This window comes from Gymnoscopelus microlampas (genome assembly GCF_963454915.1).
Source record: "Gymnoscopelus microlampas genome assembly, chromosome: 20".
NCBI lineage: Eukaryota > Metazoa > Chordata > Actinopteri > Myctophiformes > Myctophidae > Gymnoscopelus > Gymnoscopelus microlampas.
In genome coordinates, this window is record NC_139957.1 from 9,907,904 (window position 1) to 9,933,458 (window position 25,555).

At 41.5% G+C, this 25,555-nt stretch overlaps 2 protein-coding genes across 2 annotated transcripts; one reads left to right on the forward strand and one right to left on the reverse strand.

Moving 5' to 3' along the window:
* Positions 1–2,969: 2,969 nt before the first annotated feature.
* LOC311035746 (b(0,+)-type amino acid transporter 1) lies at positions 2,970–12,815 on the forward strand (the record flags this gene model as incomplete). The annotated part of the gene is made up of 6 exons (XM_084044150.1): positions 2,970–3,668; positions 8,373–8,506; positions 9,522–9,651; positions 10,661–10,785; positions 10,937–11,024; positions 12,585–12,815. The coding sequence occupies 6 exons, from the start codon at positions 2,970–2,972 to the stop codon at positions 12,813–12,815; spliced, it is 1,407 nt and encodes a 468-aa protein (XP_083900276.1).
* Positions 12,816–13,659: 844 nt separating this feature from the next.
* Positions 13,660–25,131, reverse strand: utp25 (UTP25 small subunit processor component). The gene is made up of 12 exons (XM_084044909.1): positions 24,969–25,131; positions 24,243–24,282; positions 23,443–23,623; positions 22,909–23,142; positions 22,581–22,669; positions 21,633–22,025; positions 21,127–21,343; positions 20,140–20,342; positions 19,280–19,462; positions 17,078–17,187; positions 16,269–16,514; positions 13,660–14,882 (listed from the first exon to the last, which is right to left on the reverse strand). Exons 1-12 carry the CDS (start codon positions 25,067–25,069, stop codon positions 14,627–14,629), a joined length of 2,253 nt encoding a protein of 750 aa, XP_083901035.1. The 5' UTR covers positions 25,070–25,131; the 3' UTR covers positions 13,660–14,626.
* Between the last annotated feature and the right edge of the window lie 424 nt (positions 25,132–25,555).

Consider the following 25,555-nt stretch of genomic DNA (forward strand, 5'->3'; position numbering starts at 1 on the left):
ATGTAGTCCTCAGGTTGGGTTATCATAGGACACATTTGGGCTAAATGGAATAAAACTTGAAAAGATCTAATGTGCACTCCAGTCCCTTCATATACCAAGAATTACTGTAGATGTAGAAGCTCCCAAAGGTATGTATTAGATTGCACATACACACAACAACAACACCCTAGCAATGGAAACTTTGGTAAATTACTTGCCATTAACAGAGGTCATCTGGACTGAGTAATTTTGTCTCCCGACCAGAACAGAGGTAGTTGAGAGACTTCTGCAGTCACTTATGCACAGTAGATGAAGCTGAAGACAGATTTACTGTCTGTGGTTGAAAAAGCTGACAGTTCTCACATCGCCTTTTCTCTTCAGCTCTATCATGTGACAGGAAGCCATAGTTTCATCTCTATCATATAACAGGAAACTGTAGCTTCAGTATTCACTCATCACTATTGTACGCGCTTGGACCGTGCGCCCTCCTGCATTTACCCATCACCAACAACATAAAACATAATGTACATACTGTAAAGCACATACATTCGGATGTATGTATTGTGTATATTATCGGTCCCAGAGAAGGTGTAACATTGTACTATATATGTGTGTGTGTGTGTGTGTGTGTGTGTGTGTGTGTGTGTGTGTGTGTGTGTGTGTGTGTGTGTGTGTGTGTGTGTGTGTGTGTGTGTGTGTGTGTGTGTGTGTGTGTGTGTGTGTGTGTGTGTGCGCTTAGATCTTTTTCTTTGCCTCCGCCCTGTTTCTACACATACACTCACCCATCCATCAGCTGTAACACTGATCACACTGACACACACCTTGTAGCTTTTATTATGTTTTGCGTAATTTATGGAAAAAAAACATTTGCCACAACTAATGAGCTGGGTTGTGATACAAGTCATGAGAAATGTATTTATAAAACACCTAGAAACAATTCTCATTGACCAAAGTACTATATGAATACAGAAATCATCTATGGAACACGTTATGCCATGTCTCTCTATTTGGTACTGTGTGTGTGTGTGTGTGTGTGTGTGTGTGTGTGTGTGTGTGTGTGTGTGTGTGTGTGTGTGTGTGTGTGTGTGTGTGTGTGTGTGTGTGTGTGTACGTACGTGGACACACACGTACGTACACACACACACACACTTATTTAAATTTTCTTATGTTTATTTTTATGTTTATTCTTTGTCTTTTAACAGTGTCTGAAATAAACAAATCAATCAATCAAAAACTATAAAATTCACATTCTGAGAAATAAGGTCAGGGTTGAACAACATGGAAATAAGACAGTAGGGTCTTACCTAAAAGTGAATATAGGGAATTATTCTACGAATTCTACAATTTGTATTCCGGGAGGGGTCAATGTTCTCCTGTGCAATCGGAATCATATACACCCGCTTATAGCCAACCCCTGCTTCAGCGAGCGCATCCCAGGTCAATTCATAGTTCCATTTCTCTCAGTCTATCTCGTAGCTGCACAAAGTAATCAAGCCCAGCCTCCCTTCACTCTGATGTAGCGGTATGAGCCATATGGATTCAAGTTCTCATTTGGATTCCAGAAGCCAGCATGTCTTCTATGGAATCATGTCGTGCACCAAAAATAGCCTATCTACACAAGCCACAACACGTCGCAGTGCGATGCATTGTGGGCTTGTAGATAGGCTATTTTTGGTTATTAGTTATTTTAAGATGAAAGAGTATTTGAATTTGTCAAACTAACAAATAATGCATCTTCCATAAAACTCTAATGGTCTCTGATATTTCCTAAAAGCAAAGGTTAAAGCCAAAGCCTCAATCTGTGATTTGTTCAATTGGCGGGCTGTTTGTAGAACAGCAGGAACTATATAGGTTTAGAATGATAATATGTTTAGGTCCTAAACATAATTCTACATAATATTGTACTAATTGTTTAGGAAACAGAGTGCTCATGTGGAGAGGCTCCTTTCATGCTATTTCATAAATCACAGATTAGGTTTTGGCCTGACAAAAAAATTCAGTCATGAGATTTTACTGTGTTTCATGAGCCTGAGCCTGAGGTAATGTTACCGGGAAAATGCCTAGAATTTTAGTTGACACAGAATGTACCATACAGCTGTCATACTTGTGGACGTGTTGCTCCACAGTTTGTCTGAAGTTTGACCAATAGAAGTGGGCCCGAAGTCATCATAGGCCGGGTCTTCAGGACTCCAAGAGCTCATCAATTTTTTTTAGCTTTTTGATTATATATATATATGTATATATGTGTGTGTGTGTGTGTGTGTGTGTGTGTGTGTGTGTGTGTGTGTGTGTGTGTGTGTGTGTGTGTGTGTGTGTGTGTGTGTGTGTGTGTGTGTGTGTGTGTGTGTGTGTGTGTGTGTGTGTGTGTGTATGTATATACTGTGTGTATATGTATGTATATATATGTGTATATATCTATATCAGGAGGGTCAGGTGCATCATGAGTGAGCAGGGGTGTGTGTGTGTGTGTGTGTGTGTGTGTGTGTGTGTGTGTGTGTGTGTGTGTGTGTGTGTGTGTGTGTGTGTGTGTGTGTGTGTGAGAGAGATAGCTTCCAGATTTAACTGATTTGACGAATGTGACCAATACCTGCAGAAATTGTTATTTTATTTTATACGTACACGTAGTCTATATAATTCTTTATTTCCATTATTTATTTATATATTTATAGTACCCCAAAGTACCCCTAGGGGTACCATATACCCTCATTTGAGAAACAGACTAGTCTAGCAAGTGTCGCTGTCGCTTGAGCAGGTTTTATTACCTACTTAATGAAGTCCTTTATAATTTATATAACAGTTGGGTAGCCTTATGACACTTTTAGGGCCTTTTTTGTGTCACTGGCGGCGTTGTTGTAGTCAAGATTCACCACATGTATAATTATTAACTTTTTTTTTTTTTTTACGGCGTGACTTTTGGACAGCAGATTTCTTGCACATTCTTGGCCAGGAGCTTTAAGGCGTGTAACAGGCGATATATTCTAACTGTGACAATGGAACTCAAGACGGACAAGCTTCAGCTGAAACGCGAGGTGGGGGTGGTGGGAGCCGTGTCCCTCATCGCGGGGACGATGATCGGATCGGGCATTTTCATGTCCCCGCAGTCCGTGCTGCTGAACATCGGCAGCCCCGGCGCCAGCCTGGTGATCTGGGCATGCTGCGGCCTGCTGGCCATCCTGGGCTCGCTCTGTTACGCGGAGCTGGGCACCGTCATCCGGGAGTCGGGAGGAGAGTACATCTACATCCTCAGAACGTCGGGTCCGGTCCTCGCCTTCATGCTGATCTTCAGCTCCGTGGTGTTCGTGCGACCCGCGAGCGTCGCCGGCATCGCGCTGAGTTTCGCCCAGTACACGGTGGCCCCCTTCTATCTGGGCTGCAGCCCTCCGGTGCAGGTGGTGAAGTGCGTGGCCGCAACCGCGATCATCGTACTGGCCACGGTCAACTGCTTGAACGTGCGCTTCGCCATGTCCGTCCAAGTGTTCTTCATGCTGGCCAAGGTCCTGGCTCTGGTGGTGATCGTGATAGGAGGCGTGGTGATGCTTGTCAGGGGACACACTGACAACTTTGAAGACTCCTTCGCCGACACAAACTTGGGCATCAGTCCAATTGGCATCGCTTTCTACCAGGGACTGTGGTCCTATGATGGATGGAACAATCTGAATTATGTGACAGAGGAGCTGAAACGGCCGGAGGTAAATGGAAAGATAGGAGGTGATCCCCAGCCAACCTCTAGCCTTTTTTTAACCTGCTATTTTTTTTTTACTTAAGTAAAAGTAGCAATTCTGCAATGTAGAAACACAATTTACTTGAGTAAAAGTACAAAAGTATATGGCATCAAAATATACTTAAAGTACCAAAAGTAAAAGTACTCAACATTAAGCAGATGTCCCATTTCACAAGTTTGCAAGTTTGAAAATAGCAGATCTACAAGCTCACAACGCCTCGAGCTTGTAGATCTGCTATTTTCAAAAAGCCAAAGTTTAAATAGGGTTGAAGAGGTTAATGTATGTTTTGTAATAATAATTCAAATCTACAAAGTAGGCTAACAAGTAGGCCTAACTAAAGTTTTCAAATATTTGTAGTGGAGTAAAAGTACAATATTTGCCTCTGAGATGCAGTGGAGTAGGCTAGAAGCAAAAGTATTGAAAACTGGAAATACTCCAGTAAAGTAAAAATACCTCAAAATTGTACTTAAGTAGAGTACTTGAGTACATGTACTTAGTTACTTTCCACCACTGAATAAATCCATAAACCATCACGTAAGAACACTCTGTGACGCAGTATAAACCAGGAGGGTCAGGTGCATCATGAGTGAGAAGGGTGTGTGTGTGTGTGTGTGTGTGTGTGTGTGTGTGTGTGTGTGTGTGTGTGTGTGTGTGTGTGTGTGTGTGTGTGTGTGTGTGTGTGTGTGTGTGTGTGTGTGTGTGTGTGTGTGGCACAGGTTTTGACCTTTTTAGGTCTTCATCAGGCAAATATCAAATAAGTATTTGTGTTTAACCCATCCTAAGTATCAGGAGCAGTGGGCAGCTACGGGGGGGGGGGGGGGGGGGGGGGGGGGGGTCAGCACTCACGGGGCAGTTAGGGGTTAAATGTCTTTCTCAGGGCCAGGAAGGGGACCTTCTGTTTCCCAGGCAGCATCTACCACTCAGCTATGGCTACTCAGCTATGGCCGCTCCAAATGACTAATGACTTGTTGAGACAGCAAATATTAAGCCACTTAAAACCCCCAAATAATTAGGAGTGTAAGATGACAACAGACAAACATAATGCTTATAGCCTATTACTAGGATAAGATAAGCATTGGTGTATTTCTTGTAGATGTTGGTGTTCTTCACCTAGGCCAAACTTCACTTGATTCATCATTTACTGAAGACTAATTGGAGCTTTGAAATGTGTAAATTAGACTGTCATAGTTGGATGCATTAACTAGTGTGTTGTTAATGCGCAAACAAGGTATAGTAGTCAATCACATTTCACTGGACTTTGGGTAATAAAATTGCACATTCAACACGTTCAAGGGTCGGTTGGACAGCTGCCCAAGACTAACCCCTGTTTATAGTAATAGGCTGAAATTATATGGTCCAGCTCCTGGAGCATTTTTTTTCTTCCTTGTTTTGCACCGTGAAGGAATCTAGACTAAAGTTGACATTTCTCTTCACTGAGACTGAAGTGATCTGAAGTATTTAACAACTGCCGCATGTCCTGGACACTTGTAGCCAAGTGTCAATATTGCAATAATTAACAGGCTTACGGTAATAGATATTCCTTTTCACCGGACAGACTGGATCACAGGCGTGTAGCAATAGAAGACTTTTGAGTATACGGCACCCAACAGTTGCAGAATGGACCATGGCACACCGAAACTCAACCTTAAGAGAGAAGTGGGGATTATTGGAGCTGTGTCATTCATTGCCGGCACCATGATGGGATCAGGAATCTTCATATCCCCCCAGACTGTGCTGTCGACTATTGGCAGCCCCGGGGCCAGCCTTGTGATCTGGGCCTGCTGTGGACTGATAGCCATAGGGGGTGCCCTCTGCTACGTTGAGCTAGGCACCGTCATCCCCGAATCCGGAGGGGATTACATCTACTTACTGCGCACTTCAGGGAAAGTGGTCGCCTTCATGTTTGTGTTAAGCTTCATCATTGTCATGAGGCCCGCCAGTGCCACGGGAATAGCACTGAGCTTTGCCGAATATGTCGTGGCACCTTTTTATGGCGGCTGCCCTCCCTCAGAGCTGGTGGTGAAGTGTGTGGCTGCAGGAGCCATCATGTTGCTGACCATCATTAACTGTCTGAACGTCCGTATGGCCATGTTCATCCAAGTGTTTTGCATGGGGATCAAGTTGCTGTCACTGGCAGTGATTATACTGGGAGGCATAGTGATGCTTTTCAAAGGCCACACAGAGAACTTTGAGGATTCCTTTGAGGGAACGAATGTTGGTGTCAGTACTATTGGGATCGCCTTTTACCAGGGCCTGTGGTCCTATGATGGATGGAACACTCTGTTTTATGTAACAGAAGAGCTGAAAAATCCAGAGGTAGGACATTCAGCATTTGCTAATCATATGCTGTCGACATACTGGATGCAGTCACAATAACTCATATGATATCTTAGCGGTTAATGAACAGCGTGAGACATTAGAATTCTCACTGAATACTTACAACTACTAGTCCTTGTTAGTTCTGAACTCCACTGTATAATAACTTGCAAGGTGTCCAAACAACGGAGTAAAATAATGGAATACAAAACAATTGCTACTATCAAATGACGGAATGACACTGTCATACTATAAGCAGTATATGAGATAGGGGTAATTTAATGTATCAATCTTTAACTAACAATACATAAAAACAATTGTTTAAAGTTAATATTAACTCACACCTAGTGACATATTTACACATTATCTTTGCTTAATCTTTTGCCAATGGCATATCTGATCTGCCAGCCACACTTCTTCAAACAAGCCTGATTTCTTCGAGTGATTCGATAGCTCTTGCGAACGTTCGGTGCCACGGCAACGCGATTGCTTTCTGGCCACCATGGCTGACAAACAACCTGAGCGTCTGAGAATGAAGCGGTCATTGGGGTTACCTGGTGGTATCTCTCTGGTTGCAGGAACCATGATAGGATCTGGTATATTCATGTCTCCACAGTTTGTACTGTCGAACGTAGGAAGCCCGGGAGCCAGCTTAGTGATCTGGGCTCTCTCTGGCCTTGTAGCTATGTTTGCGGCGCTCTCTTACGCCGAGATCGGGACAATCATCTCCGAGTCTGGTGGGGATTTCATCTACATATTGCGGATCTATGGCCCGTGTCCTGCTTTCTTTGCGGCATTCACCTTCCTGCTGGTTGTGAGGCCGGCAGGCATCGCAGCGATATCTCTAAGCTTTGCAGAATATGTCATGGCACCCTTTTACCCGGGCTGCCAACCCCCTGTAATGATAGTGAAGTGCGCCGCAGTCGGAGCAATACTGGTTGTGTCCACGGTCAATGTTTTGAATGTGCGCGTTGCCATCAGAATTCAAGTGGTGTTCTTGGTGGCCAAAGTGTGTGGCTTGATCGTAATTGTGGTCGGAGGGATTGTCAGCCTCGCGCAGAGTACGGATATCATAGCACAAAATTTGAGCGTTGAAAATGCTTTTGACGGCACTCAGTTGGGTGTAAGCACATTAGGGATGGCTTTCTATCAGGGACTCTGGTCCTATGCTGGCTGGTACAACTTGAACTATGTGGTGGAAGAGTTGAAGAGACCAGAGGTAAGACTATAAAGACAAAAATAACCAGTGCTGTAAAGTAACTAAGTACATGTACTCAAGTACTGTACTTAAGTACAGTTTTGAGTACTTGAGTATTTACAATTTTCAATACTTTTATTTCTACTCAACTACATCTCAGAGGCAAACATTGTACTTTTTACTCCACTACAATTATTTGGAAACTTTAGTTACTTTGTAGATTTTGATTATTTTATATAAAAAAAACATACATTAACCACTTTAGCTCTATATATATTTCGGCCATTTGAAAATAGCAGATCTACAAGCTCACAACGTGTCGCTTTGTGGCTCATTGTGGGCTTGTAGATCTGCTATTTTCAAAAGATTTTTGATACATTTTAAAACTTGTGAAAACATTCTGCATAATGACTACTTTTACTTTTGGAAATTAAAGTATATTTTGATGCCCATACTTTTATACGTTTACACAAGTACATTTTGAATAGCGGACTTTTACTTGTAACAGAGTACTTCTACATTGCTGTATTGAGTCCTAGACCACGAAAAAAAAAGAGGAAAATCTTTAAATCAATTTGTAAAACTGATTTCATCTATTTGGCACAGATACATGCAGATGTTAATAAGTGAGGAGTATAAATCTTGCACACAGTACCTTCCAAGCACCTTACGCACCAGGACCAAATGTCAAAATATCTTGATACTGCTGCTATTCTTTGATTCTCTAATTATTCTTTTTTTGTGTGTGTTGTTTCCTTGTTGTTCTATTATATGTTTATTATTAATGTCATTACTGCTACAGTACAATGTCTAGGGAAATTCAGAACAAAACAATCTTACTCGTATGTACCTGTGCGTACACAAGATGCAACAATAAAAAAAACGTTGAACTTTGAACCTTGAACTTAGATTTTTATTAATGGTTCAATATGAGAACATTTAACTTATGAGCAAACTAAATAAAGATAAACACAAAAAAACGTTTTGATAGACAACAAACATTTAACTAATCACACAATGAACAAACAAACAAGTAAATAATAGTGATTTATTTCATGTTATCCATCTAAAAGGAGTGTGTTGCGTATATACTGAGCATAGTAAACTAACTACAGTTACATTTTTATGAATTTATTTAAATTTTTTGCATCAATCAGGTGAACCTTCCCAGAGCGGTTCTAATAGCTGTTCCCATGGTGACAGTGTTATATCTCCTGGTGAATGTGAGCTATCTGACTGTGCTGACGCCCAGGGAGCTGATGTCCTCCAGTGCAGTAGCAGTTACCTGGGGGTAAGACACAACTCCCTTTTCTGTTGCTTACCTGGGGGTAAGACACAACTCCCTTTTCTGTTGCTTACCTGGGGGTAAGACAACTCCCTTTTCTGTTGCTTACCTGGGGGTAAGACACAACTCCCTTTTCTGTTGCTTACCTGGGGGTAAGACAACTCCCTTTTCTGTTGCTTACCTGGGGGTAAGACACAACTCCCTTTTCTGTTGCTTACCTGGGGGTAAGACAACTCCCTTTTCTGTTGGTTACCTGGGGGTAAGACACAACTCCCTTTTCTGTTGCTTACCTGGGGGTAAGACAACTCCCTTTTCTGTTGGTTACCTGGGGGTAAGACAACTCCCTTTTCTGTTGGTTACCTGGGGGTAAGACAACTCCCTTTTCTGTTGGTTACCTCAGGTTAGTCCCACAACTTTCAAATGCTTCCATCATACATTCTGTCTGTCTGGCTACGCGAGACTACCTTGGAGTAAGACAACTCCTTTTTTTTATTGGGGTTTGCAGCTGATAGATCCAACTTAATCCATTCAATCCGGGGACCCATCTGTGTCATTTTAAGATTTCTTTGGACGTTCAAAAATAGCAGATCTACAAGCTCGTACCGCGGCACCGAGCGCAGCGCCACGACCTTGTAGATCTGCTATTTTTTGAGAAATCGTGTACATTTGTGCAAATCTTTGAATATATATATTCTTAAAGCAAACATTTGTAACTCAGTTACTCAGTTATTTGTAACTCGCGGCACCGAGTGCCGCACTATGAGCTTGTAGATCTGCTATTTTTTAATGGCCAAAGACATCTAAAATGACAGAGACGCGCGTCCCCGGATTGAATGTGTTAACCGCTTCAACCCTTTATACTTTGTAAACTGTAGTTGTCTCTGTACATGGACCACTTCTACACCAAATGTCTTTGCTTAAAAATAGCAGATCTACAAGCTCACATTTTTTGACTAATGTTCCCCCCGGATTATGGATGCTGGGGTTCAATTTGATTTCCAATTTGTTTTCTTTTTAACAGGAATAAAGTTCTAGGGAGCTGGGGTTGGATCATGTCAGTGGCTGCAGCGTTATCCGCGTTTGGTTCTCTGAATGGGACATTCTTCAGTGGTGGTCGTGTCTGCTTCGTCGCAGCGAGGGAAGGACACATGGTCAGACTTAACACATTCCTTCTCTGCTTCTGGCTTCATTTTACCACTGGGGTAGCAGCTTGTGTTTTTAAGGCATAGAAGGCTATTTAACTTTGCCCTGTGTTTACATAACGTAACAATATATACATTTTATTTACAGATCATTTCCCAGCAGTCATCAGCCACTGGAGTAGTGTGGTGGTGTTTACCTGTAGAAACACATTGCCCCCTCGCTGTATTTTGCTAAAAAATGTCCCTGTCCACCAAAACAAACCTAACCCTAACCCTAACATACAAATAAAAATATTATATATTATATTTGTTATGTTAACAGTAGGGCAAAGTTACCATGCCTTTAAACTAATTACGCTGATTGTTAATTAAAATGTAAAAGTGAATCATTATGCATTAGAACGTATGTTCACCTAAATTTAATCTCAATACCCTTTATACTAATGAGAATAAGTCCCATCTTTCAGTGCAGTATATCCCCAAATGACCATGAACTATACGTACATTAAAACAGTTATCAATTTTAGCCCTGCTTGGGGCTCTAAGGATGTCAGTGTCGGTCGGTCAGTGCATACTGTATGTCTGTCCAACACTTTGGTGCCAAACAACCAAACATCTTAAAATCTACTTGTTGAATTTCCATGGAATAGTTGGTGCGTCTTCATGCCCCATGGTGGTGCTACAGTATGTGAAAGCCCAGGCCTTTCACGTAGCACCACCACTAGGCAAGATGTCCACTGTGTGACCCCATGGCCTTTCTTCTAGCGTCCACTTGCACACAAGATATCTCCCAATCTAAGGAGCGTATTGCCATGATACTTGTCCATCCAACATTAGTGCTAGTGAGGATTTTAGACTTTAACCAGGAATGTCAGTATCATGGTTTGCATCATGGTCATTATCATGGTCAGTATCATGTGGGAACATGATGTTATTTTAAAATGTGCATAAATTAACTGCAGCTACTACTTAAATCATTGTTATAGTTCACTAACTTTACTTTTGCCTTTCCTCAAAGCCAGGTATACTGGCCATGGCCCATGTCCATAGACTGACTCCTTCTCCAGCACTCATCTTTACCACAACTGTTTCCCTTCTAGTATTGATCCCTGGGGACTTCCAGAGTATTGTCAACTTCTTTAGGTAAGGATAAGAAATGATTATTTAGGCTTTTGATTATTTTACAAAATGTTGTACATATTTATGTATTTTACTCTGTTGTAGTAATATACAAAGATTTTATCTTACAGTATGTTTGTATTTGTCTAACAGCCATTTGTATTGATATTTTCAGTTTCACCGCCTGGTTTTTCTATGCGATCACGTTGTCTGGACTCCTTTATCTCAAGATCAAGAAACCAGAGCTCCCCAGACCATACAGGGTTAGTCCAACAAATGGTGTGAATAGTTAATTAGACAGAAATGCAAACAGCACGGGTACAGTCATACATTTGGGCTAAAGGGATAAAACAAAAACGTCCTGGAGACTTGTTTGCATTGTGGTCCTATGTATTCAATTAATCAACATTGCATAAAAAATAACACCAAAATACAATATCATCAACACATATAAAACACTATATGTACAGGGTAGAAAGGGTTTGTAGGCAGTGAATGCCATCACATTTCTATGGGAGAAGTGAGGTTTACCTCCCCCTTTGGCCTCCTGAAAGATGGATTTTCAGGCCTGTTTTGAAGGAAGGCAACTCTCCTACCGGATCAATTCCGTCAGGAGAAGGCGTGCTCAACTCAAGGGGAATCTGGAGTAATAGTCTCTTATATTTGAACTGGGTCCAGATTCTTGAAGACTCTCTTCAGTATTTTCTTATGTTCTTTAATAGGTTCACAGCAGCACGTCGGCCTTCCTCAGCGTTTCTTGAAACGCTGAGGAAGGCAGACGTGCCGAAACTTGCCCGTCTCTCTAGATAGACTGCTGCTGCTGTGAACCTATTAAAAAAAGAATATAAGAAACTACTGAAGAGTGCTGTTATTCCTTTCCCTGTTTTGAAGGAAGCCAGTGACTTTTTTATGGGATGGTGTCAGGGCATTCCACACTTTGGTGGCAGTGCAGTAGAAAGAGAATTTTACCCATGTTTGTTCTATAGGTGGGTGGTCGTTGTCGTTGTCGCTCCCTCTAGTATTGTGGCTGTGGCTGTCTGTCGCTCACTTTTTTTAGGTAGTTAGTCAGATATGAGGGTATTGAGGGCAGAGCCCCTTTGACTATCTAAAAACCAAACCCATTTGTAATTGCTTAACCCTGTCTTCTACCCTGAGCCATCCTAGACTAGAACAAATATGCTGGAAATAGGTGGGTCATGTGCCCCAGGCCGAGAATTAGTTCGAATCAGTTTGTTTTGAGAGGTCTGAAGCTTAGTCTTTAGTGACATTGATATGTTGGAGAACTAACAGCAAGCATAGTCAAAGGGCTCCTGCTAGAGTCCTGAGAGCACTTTTGTTGACAAAAGAGGAAATTCTGCCCAAAAATCTTGTTCTTTGATTTACTTTTTTAATCACCTTTGATGCCATACTTTCACCTGTCAGTTTGTTGTCAAGAATACAGCCCAAATAGGTAACCATCATTTACAACTGTGTAGAAAATAAAACACTTGTGGGTCATTGATATTAAACTAAATTAACTTTTAATTATAATGTATGTGTTTAATGCGTGTACTCACATAAGGGCATTTAAATTGTCTGTTCTGCAACATCTACAATGCCTTCCAATCCTTCCAGCTGATTAATTGGATACGTCACCCAAAGCATAATATGATCATGCCAGGGAGCAAGCAAACACAATGAGCTCTGGACAAAGCCCAGGTTGCTCTCTCCTAAATTACTAAATCATTTGTGTAGTCGATTGTTCATTTATTATGGAGAGGAAGTAAGGAAATAGTCCAGATTGATATAGCCTGTGTGTTATGTTTTTCCTTTTCTCTTCGCAGGTGCCAATCATACTCCCTATACTGGTCATCATTGCAGCAGTTTTTCTTGTGCTGGCGCCCGTCATAGACGACCCCCAAATTGAATACCTGTATGTGACTTTATTCATTTTTAGTGGAGTACTGGTCTATGTGCCTTTTATCCATTACAAACTGTGCCCTGGAGTGTTGGAGAAGCTCACTGTATTCCTGCAGCTTTTATTAGAGGTTTCCCCAGCAGACAAAAACCTTTGATTTTAGCAGGTATTTACCGATTGCCTCCGTTTCACTGAAACAATTGTTAGATTTCTCAATGCTGAATCAGCATGGTTCATATAAGTAAAACTAGTAGGACCCCATAACACGCCAGTGTGACTTTTGTATTTAAAGTGTCATGTCACTGTTGTTTATTACATTTTTTTTTTACTATTTTTGTTCCATTTGGTCAAATAAAGAATCTAATACTACACCTCATTATTTCTTAGTACTGACAGAAACCTGAATCATGGTTAACAGCTGAAATGCCAGACAGTCCATAAAAGACAACAAAACAATAGAAAAGCTTGAACAACGAATACCAATTTGAAAAACTATTTAAATGGCACAAAAAAAACACAACATGGCCCATTAAAGTTTCGACTGGCTGCACAAACAAGAAATATAGCTAATTGTGATGGCTACAGTGCAGAGCTAAATCTCTCCACTTAATTTTGGTAGCCGTTTTCCTCCCTGCGATGACCATGCTTGTGTTTCATAAATACATTTTAGTTTTCTTAACTTCTAGACTAATGTGCATTATTTGGCAAGCAGGATAATGCACTGAGTCAACTTCAAGAACAGGGGGTGGGGTAAAGCCCCCTCTATTGTGCAGTTATTTTCTCACAACTGACTTGCTCAGAATGCATTATCCCTTACATCGTTCTATTGTCGTTTTTTGAGTATTTGTCCCTTGGACTCTCTCTTTGGGAATCTGCACAAAATACTTACATAGCATATTACTGGGTTCATAATCAAAGGCATTTCTGGTTCAGCCGTGATTTATTGTATAACGCACACTTACCTTAAACTTTTTTTTCTTCATTTTCTTTTCTCCCCCCTTTTTTCTTTTTTCTTTTGTAAGTCTGCTTGGTTGTCTGTTTTGTCCATGCACTTCTATGTTATAAAATCCCTCCCCCAAAGAAATTCAAGAAAGACACTGGTTTCAGTGGACAAAACAGTTCATGTATTACAAAACAGATCACATTGGCAGTTATTTACAAAGATACCCAATTCCTCCATTACTTGATACTTCCACACAACAAAACCCCACATTTTTATGAAATTGCAAGAAAAGAGGTTCCTTCTCCTGCAGACACAATGGTGTCATTGTACACCTGCACTATAACGTACTTAATGCATTAAACTGCATTTTCTTTTAACACTTTCTGGATGTCAAACCTTTGTTATTCTGCTTCATGACTGTCAGGACCGGTATAGATACCATTGCATTAACTCAATGACAAACCTAATCATCCCTTACACCCTATATTGTTGTACATCATCAAATAGCAAAAATGGCTGATCTATAAGCTTTTCCAGACCTGCCATTTTCGCTGAATGTTCATTAGACATGCCCAAATAGTGACGCTAGGGTTCAAGTGGTTAAGATCATGTGTATTAGTAATTGTTGATGTTAAGTCCATTGGAATCCCTGACCCTTACACAATCCCTTTCTCAAAGTGGGGTCCGAGGACCCCCAGGGGTCTTTGAGGGGGTTCCAGAGGGGGTCCCCAGCTAAATGATTGATAGCTGGGAACCAAATGGACCCTTACATTTGTACACCCTCTGAGTTATGGGGGTCCATAGGCCTAATGTGTATCAAACTGGGGGTCCGTGAAATTAAAAAGTTTGGGAATCACTGCGTTACACCAGTGGCTATCAGTATACAAATGGACCCGTTTCGGTCCATTTGTATACTGCCAAGAGTTAAGGGGCAGTCCTTGAAATGTCTAAGTTTGAGAACCACTGCCCTACACCATGGCATGGCCTCTGTTCAACTGGTCCCATTATGAAGCCATTGTGGAAGGTCAGGAGGCTTTGTCCTCCCCGCCGGTAATGAACAGGTGCACCGTCTTGCTGGAATGCAGCATCTGCCCGGCCCGCTGGGCCCCGGTGATGGCGGCCAGCTTGTGGACGTCGTAGCGGGAGTAGAGGGCCGTGCAGGTCCAGCTGGCCTCCCCTCCCTGGCTGCCCGCCGCCAGCATGTTGCACGCCTCGCTGTAGAAGTGGGGGTAGGTGGGCAGTCCGTAAAAGACCAGGTTCTGGATCCCCCTGATGGTGTATCTGAGAGAGGTAGAAATCCGTTGTGATGATGATGGCATCAAAACCAGTTCTTTAAGGTTTAACTGCAGTTGTTATGGCCTCGGCTCGCGTAGATGAATTTTACAATAAATGTAGTTGGACTGCGTATCATTGCTGTCGGGCAGAAACCTCTTATCTCCATATTTATTTATTTTTTTGTAAATTAATGCCCTTCTTGATCATACTACAGCATCACACAAAAGTAGCAGCTCGAAACATTCTGAGCATTTTTTAATTTGAATCCTTAAAAGTAACAGTTTTGGACATACAGTATGAGGTTTCCCCCCGACAGATGACATTTTAGAAGAGCTCATTCATTTCCTCTATGATTACTGTTTATTTTTTATTGCAGATCTACAAGCTCATAACGTGTCGTGATGCAGCGCGTTGTGAGCTTGTACATTGGCTATTTCTTTTATTCTTTGGAATGTTTTTGACAAACTCAGAGCTAAAGGGGCATGAAACCCTAGGCTGATTTTGTAGTTTTGTTTTCCGTTTCAGGTTTAAAATCTATACACGGTAAAAGCATGGCAGGCTGCATGAGGCTGACCTTATAGTACACCGTGACGTAAGCAACGCAGCTGCAGCCATGGGTGTATTAGATTTAGGTGTGCCAGTGTGCAAGCATTGACAATACCGTAGACTACCGTCTATGCTAGCACATTGGCCCACAGTGTTAGTTTTGACAGTACATTTTTATTAATTTTAGTAATAGTCTTTTGAATGACATGTAATTTAGTTTTAGTCATCTGAAAAGTTTTAGTCTAGTTTTAGTCGACTAAATCTCCAGCTTATTTTGTCAACGAAAATGTAGTTTGGCGGGCCTTGATGGCGTCGTAATGCCTGATTTTACACTTGGTTGCATGCTGAAAATAGCTGATCTACAAGCTCACAACACGCGTTGTGATCTTGTAGATCTGCTATTGTCAGAGCGCAACACCCGAGCGCAACCAAACATAAAATGAATCGTCTTTTAGTTGTACTGGATCTCTTCTCCACTATTTGTTAACGAAATAGTCAATATATTTAGTCTTAGTTTTAGTCATCATAGCTTAGTTTTTATTTAGTTTGTCAGTAAAAAAAGGTAGTCAAAAAGGTAGTTTTAGTCAACAAAATTAACACTGTTGGCACATCCATTATACTACTACATGTTATAAGTTGCTGCTGCGTTGCTTACTAGACAATCATGTTCTTACCATTCTGCAGTTTCTAACCTGTACAGGAAAACCAATTGGGTTTCATGTCCTGTGGTCAAAACAACAATATACCTAGAAAATATTAGTATGTTTTTTTCATTGAAGATCCAAATGCAAATAAGACTGAATAACACACCACAAACAACCAAAGTGAAATGGTTGAAGAACTGACCTCTTATAGAAGTGGAATCGTTCGGTGAAGAGTAAGAACTGCTTCTCTCCCTTCTGGAAGAAATGCCTGGCTCTGGACACCTCGGCTTTACTGGAGTACTCGCAGATGCTGGTGAAGTTCATGTCCAATTTCTTCATGTAGTTGCGCAGCCGAACGTAGTCAAAGTAGGAGGGGATGTAGATGAGGGTGTGGCACATGACCGAATCCCTGTACTGGGGCAGAACTTTGTCCACAAAAAACTGGAACCTTCAAGGGAGAGGGGGGTAACCACAGACATACAATCAATTTAAAGAAACGGTTCACTCAAAAATCAAGTCATTTTATAATGATCGATTAACAAGCACCTGGACAGCATGCATCAGAATTATTGCACCAATGTCTTGTTTACAAAATTCATTGTATTGTTCCATAGATGTATTGCCGTAAGCAATTTTGTTTTCCTTTTCGTCCTGCATATGTGCACAGTTTTACAAATCACTTTTTAAACTAGGATTTTACACCCCCTTAGCTGTTCTAAAGCTTCTTGCTTTAGTAGATACAGTCATGATAGAATCTTGAAAGTATTATTCCATTAAACTCTTAATAAGTTAATAAGGAGCAATCCTTTATCAGGGTCTAATAAGCTATTCCATTGAGTTGGAAGTGTAAATAGTCAGTTCCATAGAAAAACTAAATCATGACATGACATTTATTCAATGTATTTGATTCTATGTATATGTTAGTAGAAGACAAGACAATGCTCCAGCAAGCTGAAACTTTAGGCTGATGGCAACTAGAAAGAAACCAGATCAGAGGCATTAGGCTGTTACCTGGCATCATGGTCCATGAAGCTGTCGGAGGAGAACATCTGGAACACATGAGGCAGCTGCACCAGAACCTGGCAGATGGAACCAGTACTGGGAACATTCTTAGTGACAATCTAGGAAAGAAGCACATGAAATATTGGCCCCAGCAGAAACATTATCAAGCTGTTTTAGATCATGTATTTTCGTCAATTTACTATAGGACTCCACATTTTCTCTCTCTACATTATATACAGTACATATGTGTACTGTGTATTGATGAATTTATTTATTTTTTATCTGTTATCCACACTGTTTAGGACGCTTGAACCAGAAGAATTTCACTGCCTATAATACTGCTACCAGCTATATATATTGTTGAAGGCCCTGAGACATTGAAAGCATCAAATGTACCCATTGTTTCTAACAGTGGTAGCCACAACTGGAGGCGTCAAAACATGCATATTAGTGACCAGATAAGAGTAGAAGAGAGTGAACTGGAATGACAGAGCACAGTGCGTGTGTCCTTGCATATGTTTTTGTACGTACCCCTTACTACTCAGGTCGGTGCGATGTGGTTAAAAGACTGCAATATACTATAAGTACAGTATATTATGCAATGACACGCAGACAAGACGAGTGATACAAGTGGACTGTTTATTTTCGGACTGATGTGCCGGTGTGTAGAAAGATGGCCGGCTGCAGGACGCAATGAGGGACATTAAAGACGGCAGGTACAGGGGGAAAATGCGAATCAACAATAAAGTACATAACAGCCAAAAATAGATGATTTGACAGTTCCAATGTGAATACTTGATTTATGATCACGCCTTGATCATAAATCCCTTGAACCAGTTTCTTTTTCAAATATCGTCTCTGTCCGGTGGAAACCTCATCATGTCCAAAACTGTTACTTTTCAGGATTCAAATAAAAAAAATAGCAAAAGTAGCAGATCTACAAGCTACTTTTGTGTGACGCTGTGGCAGTTCACCCTGCCACTGATGATGCATACAACCTAATGGTTATTTTTCCCATAACCTAACAGGAATGCTATCATACCTTAAAGCTTAAAGGTTGAATTATTCTTTATTATTTAAGTTCAGAGAATGATATTTGTTTGATTTTATTGACATATTGTTTGATGGTTGATTGTTTGATTGTACCGACTCCAGAGTAGGGAGCATGCTCAGTTCACCCATACTGAACCATACCAACTGTGGGTTGGTGTAAAGTGTGAAATTGGGTACACTAATTATTATTACTATTATTATTCTGTGGGTAATTCTTTGAGTAATATTTGACACTTTAAAATGGGTATATAAATTGTAATGTCTCTGGACATTTGGGAATTAGCTGGTTTAATTGACGATTCAATTCAGGATTGGTACGGTCCAATCAATGGGAGGGGCCTAGCCTATATAAGAAGGGGGACCTGCCACTGCTTTGCAATCAAGGAAGGACTGTGCACCCAAGGCCAATCTGTCCAGTGCTGTACATAGAGTTTAGCTGTGCTTCATTTGTTTTCCTGATCTGTGAAAAAGGTGAATAAAACCCACTTCTTCTCTGCAACACCAAGGCTTCTGTCTGGCCATTTTTCAGTATTTTTTCTGAAGTAGTTTTGCTATTTTACTATTGGTTCCAAACTGTGCCTTTTGGCAAACACTACCCTCACACCAGCTTCGAATGCTATCAATGCATTGAATGGGACATTATCACATTTTATCAGACCATTGAATGGGCAAGTAGGCGACATACTGACCTACCCGCGATTTATCAGACCATTCATCTGGTGTAATCAGGAGATACTGACCTACCCCGAGGCAGAGCACTCCCCACAACATGATTTACGATTCTGTGCCTATCAGTATATAACTCGGACGGCACTGAGTAGGCTCAAGCGAACGTTCGCTTGAGACTGCGCGCCTCTAAACCGAAACTTTAATTTATATAAGTCCTCCGTCGGTAGGTCAGTATGTTCTGATAAATCGTGGGAAGGTCAGTATGTCGCCTACTTTTCCCATTCAATGGTCTGATAAAACGTGATACTCTCATTCAATGCATTGATAGCCGCCGAATGAGGTGCACCATCACTAGGTCAGAGTGTGACAGACGCTGTAGTATGATCAAGTAGGGCATTAATACAAAGTAAAACACACACTTATGGAGATTTGGAGGTTTCTGACCGAAAGCGACGATATTCTAATACAGACTGTGGGGGTAGTACCTACCTGTCCATGGTAGTTAGCACAGTGTTTGGACAGCAGGTTGTTGATCTGTGGGTCCTGGATGGAGCTGAACACCATGGTCTGTCTGTAGTGTCTGGCCCAGTTGTTCAGGTTCCACATCCTCACCCTGGAGAAGTCCACCCCATGGGAGGCTTGTGGCTGCAGGTTCATGTGATTCATCACATGCTGTGTGTGGGCAAAAAATTACAAAAAATAATAAAATAATAGTGGAAATCTACAAGCTCAAAACAAGTCGCAATTTTTAGCTTGTAATCTGCTATTTCCACATATTCTTTTTTGTGTTTGAAAATGTATGAATATTTTTCAACATGGAAATGATGACTTATTAGGCGATTATGTAATAATTGTAACGGACAACCCCAGCAGTGGCTCAGGAGTCTCGCAGCTCAATCCTGGCTGATCTTGGCATAGTGTACTGAATGGGTCAATGTGAGAACGTACATTTTATAGCAATTTCGAAAAGTGCAGATGACGATAAAAGTACCATAGCTGCTGACCAGAATGTGAACAAAAATCACTACATTCCATTCATATTAGCAGGTCAGTTGTTTCCCCTGCAATGTCGTTTACTCTAAAAGGGCATTATTTGTTGCTAAGTAAGTCTTAGGTGCATATGTGGGTATATTGTGCCTTATTCTTATCAATGCAATGCACTTAAATTGATTTCATTCACTTTCATTGCGAAGGCACAGGACCTTGCAAAGACATTCACATTAATTGTGGTTTAGACATTTCTACAGTTACACCAAATGAGCAGCAGAGGGCACCCATCCTCACTGCCAATCATTAGTGAAGGATTGGCATCCTAACTGTATACTAAAGACATGTGCCATGTTTCTCACCAACACATGCTCCCAGTTCTGCATGAGGAAGACGTCTGCCTGGTCTACTACCAGCAGCTCTATGGAGGACAGGAAGTCAACGTCTCTCTTGCTCTCTCCCTCTGCCCCCAGCACGGTGCGCAGGCCCAGTGGCGATGCGATGATGATGTCTGACGCGTAGAATGGGGCAAAGAGACGGATGCCTCTCTTCAAGATGGACAAGCCTGGTGGAGACACAAGACAGTAAGAGGGCTTCACATGGTAGATGAAGAGTGGAATACTTAAGTAAAACATCTTGCAAATATAGGCTGCAGAAGTCTTGTTATACAATACACAGTGGCATGACCTATTAGAATCATGATCCATTATACAAGATCACAGTTCTAAAGGCCACTGTGCACTGCACTGATGTAGAGCGTCTGCTTTAAATCTGCTCCAATGTTAATTAACAAGAGTACTTGGGATGTTTTTTTTTCTGTGACCCACTCCACTCATGTTTTTCACATCACTGCACAGTAGAAATACAGTGTAGATGGTTATATTAGTATCGTACAACCCAAGAATAAAAATAAAAAACTGTCTTCACTTGATCAATAAAGAAAGAACATCATTTAAACAAACCCGTCATAGAGATTGTAATCAGGTGTGCAAAAGATCTGGCTTAATAGCACCATACAACTGGCTGCTCAACTTCTGTATGAATGTTTTTAAGGGTAAGTAAGGGTAACTCAGACATGGAAAAAGTCAACCCAAAGCCATGTTGGTAACTACAGTATCTTGCTTGTTTGAGCTGATGAAGGCCCTCGCCAGTAGCTTAAACATCTGAATCTAGATGTTTCTAGATGTGATCATCACAATATTGAAATATTGACATAGAGTGAACCCGTCCTCCACGCAACAGAAACACGCTTTGACTAGCAAAAGAAACGGGGCGGCAACAGTCATTCAGAAAGTCATTCAGTGTGTACTTGTCGTAACAGAAACGTGTATTAGTTCAGTATATTGTACCTATTTTGAAGTGATCATCCACATTGCCAGAGAAGATGGCATGGTAGTCATCTGGCCTGTGCAGGTTGGACGGCTTGTCCTCTTCGTCATCTCCAAACTGATCCTTGAACTTCTTTTTGTTGCTGATGTCCATCTTCTTGCCCAGTGTCTCCAATAAGCTGATCAACGTCTGGACCACTCGCAGTGCTCCATCGCGGAACGGAACCAGAATCAGCACCTGTCACAGCCACACAGCATAGGAATGGTTGAGTCTGGCTGAATCTAAATCTACAGTTAAGTTCATCACAGCTGAATATTTCAAACAAAGCCATCTAGTAATGCATCGAAATAATTTATAATCAAATAGCCGATCTACAAGCTCACAACGTGACATGTGGTGAGCTTGTAGATCGGCTATTTTTGCAATTGTTAAAACATTTTGACAATTTGTTTGACACTCTTCGCCTATAATGACATACCCAGAATCGGAACACCTTCATTTAGTCAACATTGGGTGAGATGTATACCTTGGGTCGGGTCAGCCCTTGGTCCCTGGGCTCGTCCTGTGGTGCGGCCCCGGGTTTGGCCTGCCACTTTTTTAGCTGGGCGTTGTGAGCCAGGACACGGGAGTTTGCCTTCAGCACGTGGTTGAGAGCATGCAGGCAGTAGGCACTGCGAGCCTGAGGGCCCTGGGCGAGGGGCGAGCATTCTGAGAAGTAGAGATCTTTATAGGAGCCCATGAGAGCCAGCAGCTCCAGCTGGAGGGGGCTGATGTCCTCTGCCGCCGACGCCTCGTTCAGAGACTTCCAGCGGCCATCCAGGACCTTGTGGAACGCAGGGGGGCCGGCGTCCTTCCGCTGGCCAATGGATCCAAACTTCTCCAGGGGACTGGAGCACAGTAGAGTGCCCAGTTTTGGCCACTGTGCGTGTGCAATGGGAAGGAAGACAGGTTTAAAGCTGCAATCTGGAACTTCACTGATTGAATAAAATGTTAAGTGTCAGGTTGACACGTAGCCCTGCCTGAAGCTCATAAGTACAATATATTCCCCCTGGCCAAGGGAGCGTTGCCTCTTAGCGGAGAAGTAGATGTTTGGTTTCCCACGTGGGAGGCCCGGGTTTGAAATCCCGGGTGTTAAAATGACCTCTTTCCACCGGGAGAGGACATAAAACGTACGGATTGTAGCTTTAAACAAATTGTGGTACACAAAATGTGTTTAATCTGACAATAATACCAGAAAATGGCAGATACAAGATTACATTTTCAACAATACATAGTTCTTTATGTGTATTTTTATTGATGTCTTTGCATTAAAAACTAAACTAAAAAATACAATGAGCTTTTTAATGGTTTTGTGAGTCCAATAGACAATTCCTAACATTACAGATCCATGATGAAAACAGCCTTTTTTTCAGGAGGCGTTACAGGAATACTAGTTTATAAATAGTATATTTTTACTATGCAGTGTGTACCTTACCTTGACCTGAGCCTTGGCTTTAGTGCCAGAGGTAATCTTCATCACATCGTCTTCACTAAGTTCTGTGTCCACATGCAGCTGCCAAGTGTCTACACACACAGGAGAACATTTCCGTTGAACAACGTGCATCAAGGCAAACGGTCATAATATATTGCTGTTGTCGGGCAGAAACTCCATCTTCATCTCGCTGTTTTGTCATAAATTAACGCCCTACTTGGTGATACTACTTTTGCTATTTTTGAATTTGAATCGTGAAGAGGTTTCCACCCGACAGACGATATTCTATTCTAATAAATTGCATTAAAAGTGTCAGAAGCTGAACTTTTACCTTTACTGAGGTCTGGCTCAGCAGGGCTTTGGTCTTCCTCTTGATCTCCCTCACCAGTGACGTTGGTCTCCAGACAGAACTGAGCCTCATTCTCCTTGTCGATGAACTCCTCCTCGTCTCCTCCTGCCACCTCCTCCCCCACTCCCTCCTCCTCCTCCTTCACCCCCCCTCCGGCTTCTTCGGTCACGTCTTCGTCGTCAAGTCCTTCCTCATCTTCATCTCCATCCCGCTCTCCTAGCGGCGAGCAGTGATTTCAACAGGAGCGTTAATATTATTATGTTATGTATTATACCATACATTATACGTATGTCTACAATTTTCAATTTAGGCATTTAGCAGACGCTCTTTATCCAGAGCGACATACAGTAAGCAAGGTAAACACATACATCAAATACAGTACATTGAAACTATAGATACTATACAATAGGATGCCAGGTAAACAAATGAACCTCGCACCTGTCTAAAAAATAGCATGCCATCTACATGTCTGAAAGAATGATCTGCGTTTCCACGATGTGCCGGAAAATAACCTGCCTTCATCAATTAGTTCTTCGCCTTCCTCTTCGTCGTCTGTGCTCTCCTCCTCCTCCTCACTGTGCTCATGGTTGGTGGGGTCGCTGAGAGTTGAAAGCAGCTTCTGATAGGCTGTCTTCTGATCTGGTTCGTCCTCCTCGTCCCCCTCTCTGTCGCTGTCAGAGCGGTCAGGGCTAGCTGGCTACAGCAGAGGAAGACGGCACGTTTCAGCTTTTACTTTGTACACACCCTTTGCTGAGAAGTAGAGTATGTTATGAAGTACTTGACCAAAAGAAAAAAGTGCCAGGCATATGATGTTAAATGTAGTTATAAAATGCTATATATTTCAAGTTAAAAGGGGTACAAAATGGGTTATAACGTGATGGACTAATGCCGAGGGCTTTACCATTATTGGCTTTACATTTCCAATAAAAAAAGGTCTGCCACTGAGCTAATGTACACTGTACATACAAGGAATGTGCCTTGACACATGGTGTAGTGACTGACCAGACCACCCCATATAACACCCTACCTTAAACCACTTAAGCCCTATATACTTAATTGGAGACGCATATGATGGAAATTGGATTTACAAAATCACCAAGTGTCACAGTTTGTGACGCCCACAGTGACCTTCCCATTGAATATGTGGTTAATGCAGCACTACATATACAGCACACAGAACCACCGAGGCAACCAGCAGGTTGGGACAGCAACTGTTTAAGAGAAAATTTACATTTTCATCTTGGTTGTCCAACTACGAACCCCAAGCCTCTATCTCAGACTTCAGGCGTTCAGTAGAGGTTGGTCAGTATACTCACCAGGTCTATTATTTGAGTTCTTTCAGGCCTTTCTTTCACACTGTGAAAACATAAAAATAGCAATCAGAATGCAGTTACATTGTTGGCAACATGTACTCTCTTGGTCTACTCTTGGTCAATGCATCCTTCATTTAACCCACACTCTGATCAAACCCCTGCCCTGGTTCGCGCTGTTCCAAGGCTACTTGACTGGCTAGCCTTTGATCAAGACTATCATAGATTTCCTTTGTTGATCCTGACATTTGTGTATGCTGCAGCACCAATGTCACTCAAGTACTCAAGTACTGTACTGAAGTGTTTTTACTTTCTTCAGTCTTTACAATTTCAATACTTTTACTTCTACTCCACTACATCTCAGAGGGAAATAGTGTACTTTTACTCCACTGCAATTATATGAAAACTTATAACAGTAACAGTTACTAGTTACTTTGTAGATTTTGATTATTATTACAAAACATTACCCACTTAGGCCCTATACATATTTTGGCCATTTGATGCCAATACTTTTACTCAAGTAAATTTAGAATTGCAGACTTCTTATACTAGTTGTAACAGAGTATTTCTACATTGTATTGATACTTTTACTCAAGTAAAACATGCGAGTACTTTTTCCACCACTGACTATGACAGTCTTGATCCAAGGCTAACATGACTGGATAGCTCAACTGATGCTACCAATAACAACAGTGTATATATAGTCAAAGGTCCATGAGCAGTAATACTTACACATCATGGAACGGATGCTCTTCTCCGAATTCTTTCAGATGCTTCTTCTGCTTCTTGGACAGACTTGTGAAAAGTGATTTCTTCTGCTTTCTCTTCCCCATGTTTATAGCTTTAATATAACATTAAACAACAACAGCTAGAACATGTATATCTGCTGCTCAGCCCGGTGCTCAACACGTGTGTTTATGTGTCTGTCAGTGTTGCCATATTTTGTGAGAGAAATAAGCAATAGGGTCCAGGAAAACAAGCCCAAAAGAAGCCACTTGTCTTTAAGTCACATGCAGTGTTAATTTTGTTGACTAAGACTAAAAGACTATAATGTATTTATTTATATTACTAATATTTATTTATTTGTATTTAGTTGACTAAGACTAGACTAAGACTAAACAATTTCAGATGACTAAAATAGGACTAAAACTAAATTATGTGGTATTCAAAAGACTAAGACTAAGTCAGAATTTGCTGTCAAAATTAACACTGGCCACATGAGCACTTTATCGGCTATTTCAAAATAGCCGATCTACAAGCTCACAGCGACGGGTTGTGGGCTTGTAGATCTGCTATTTTCAAAAACTCTTGCAATAAAA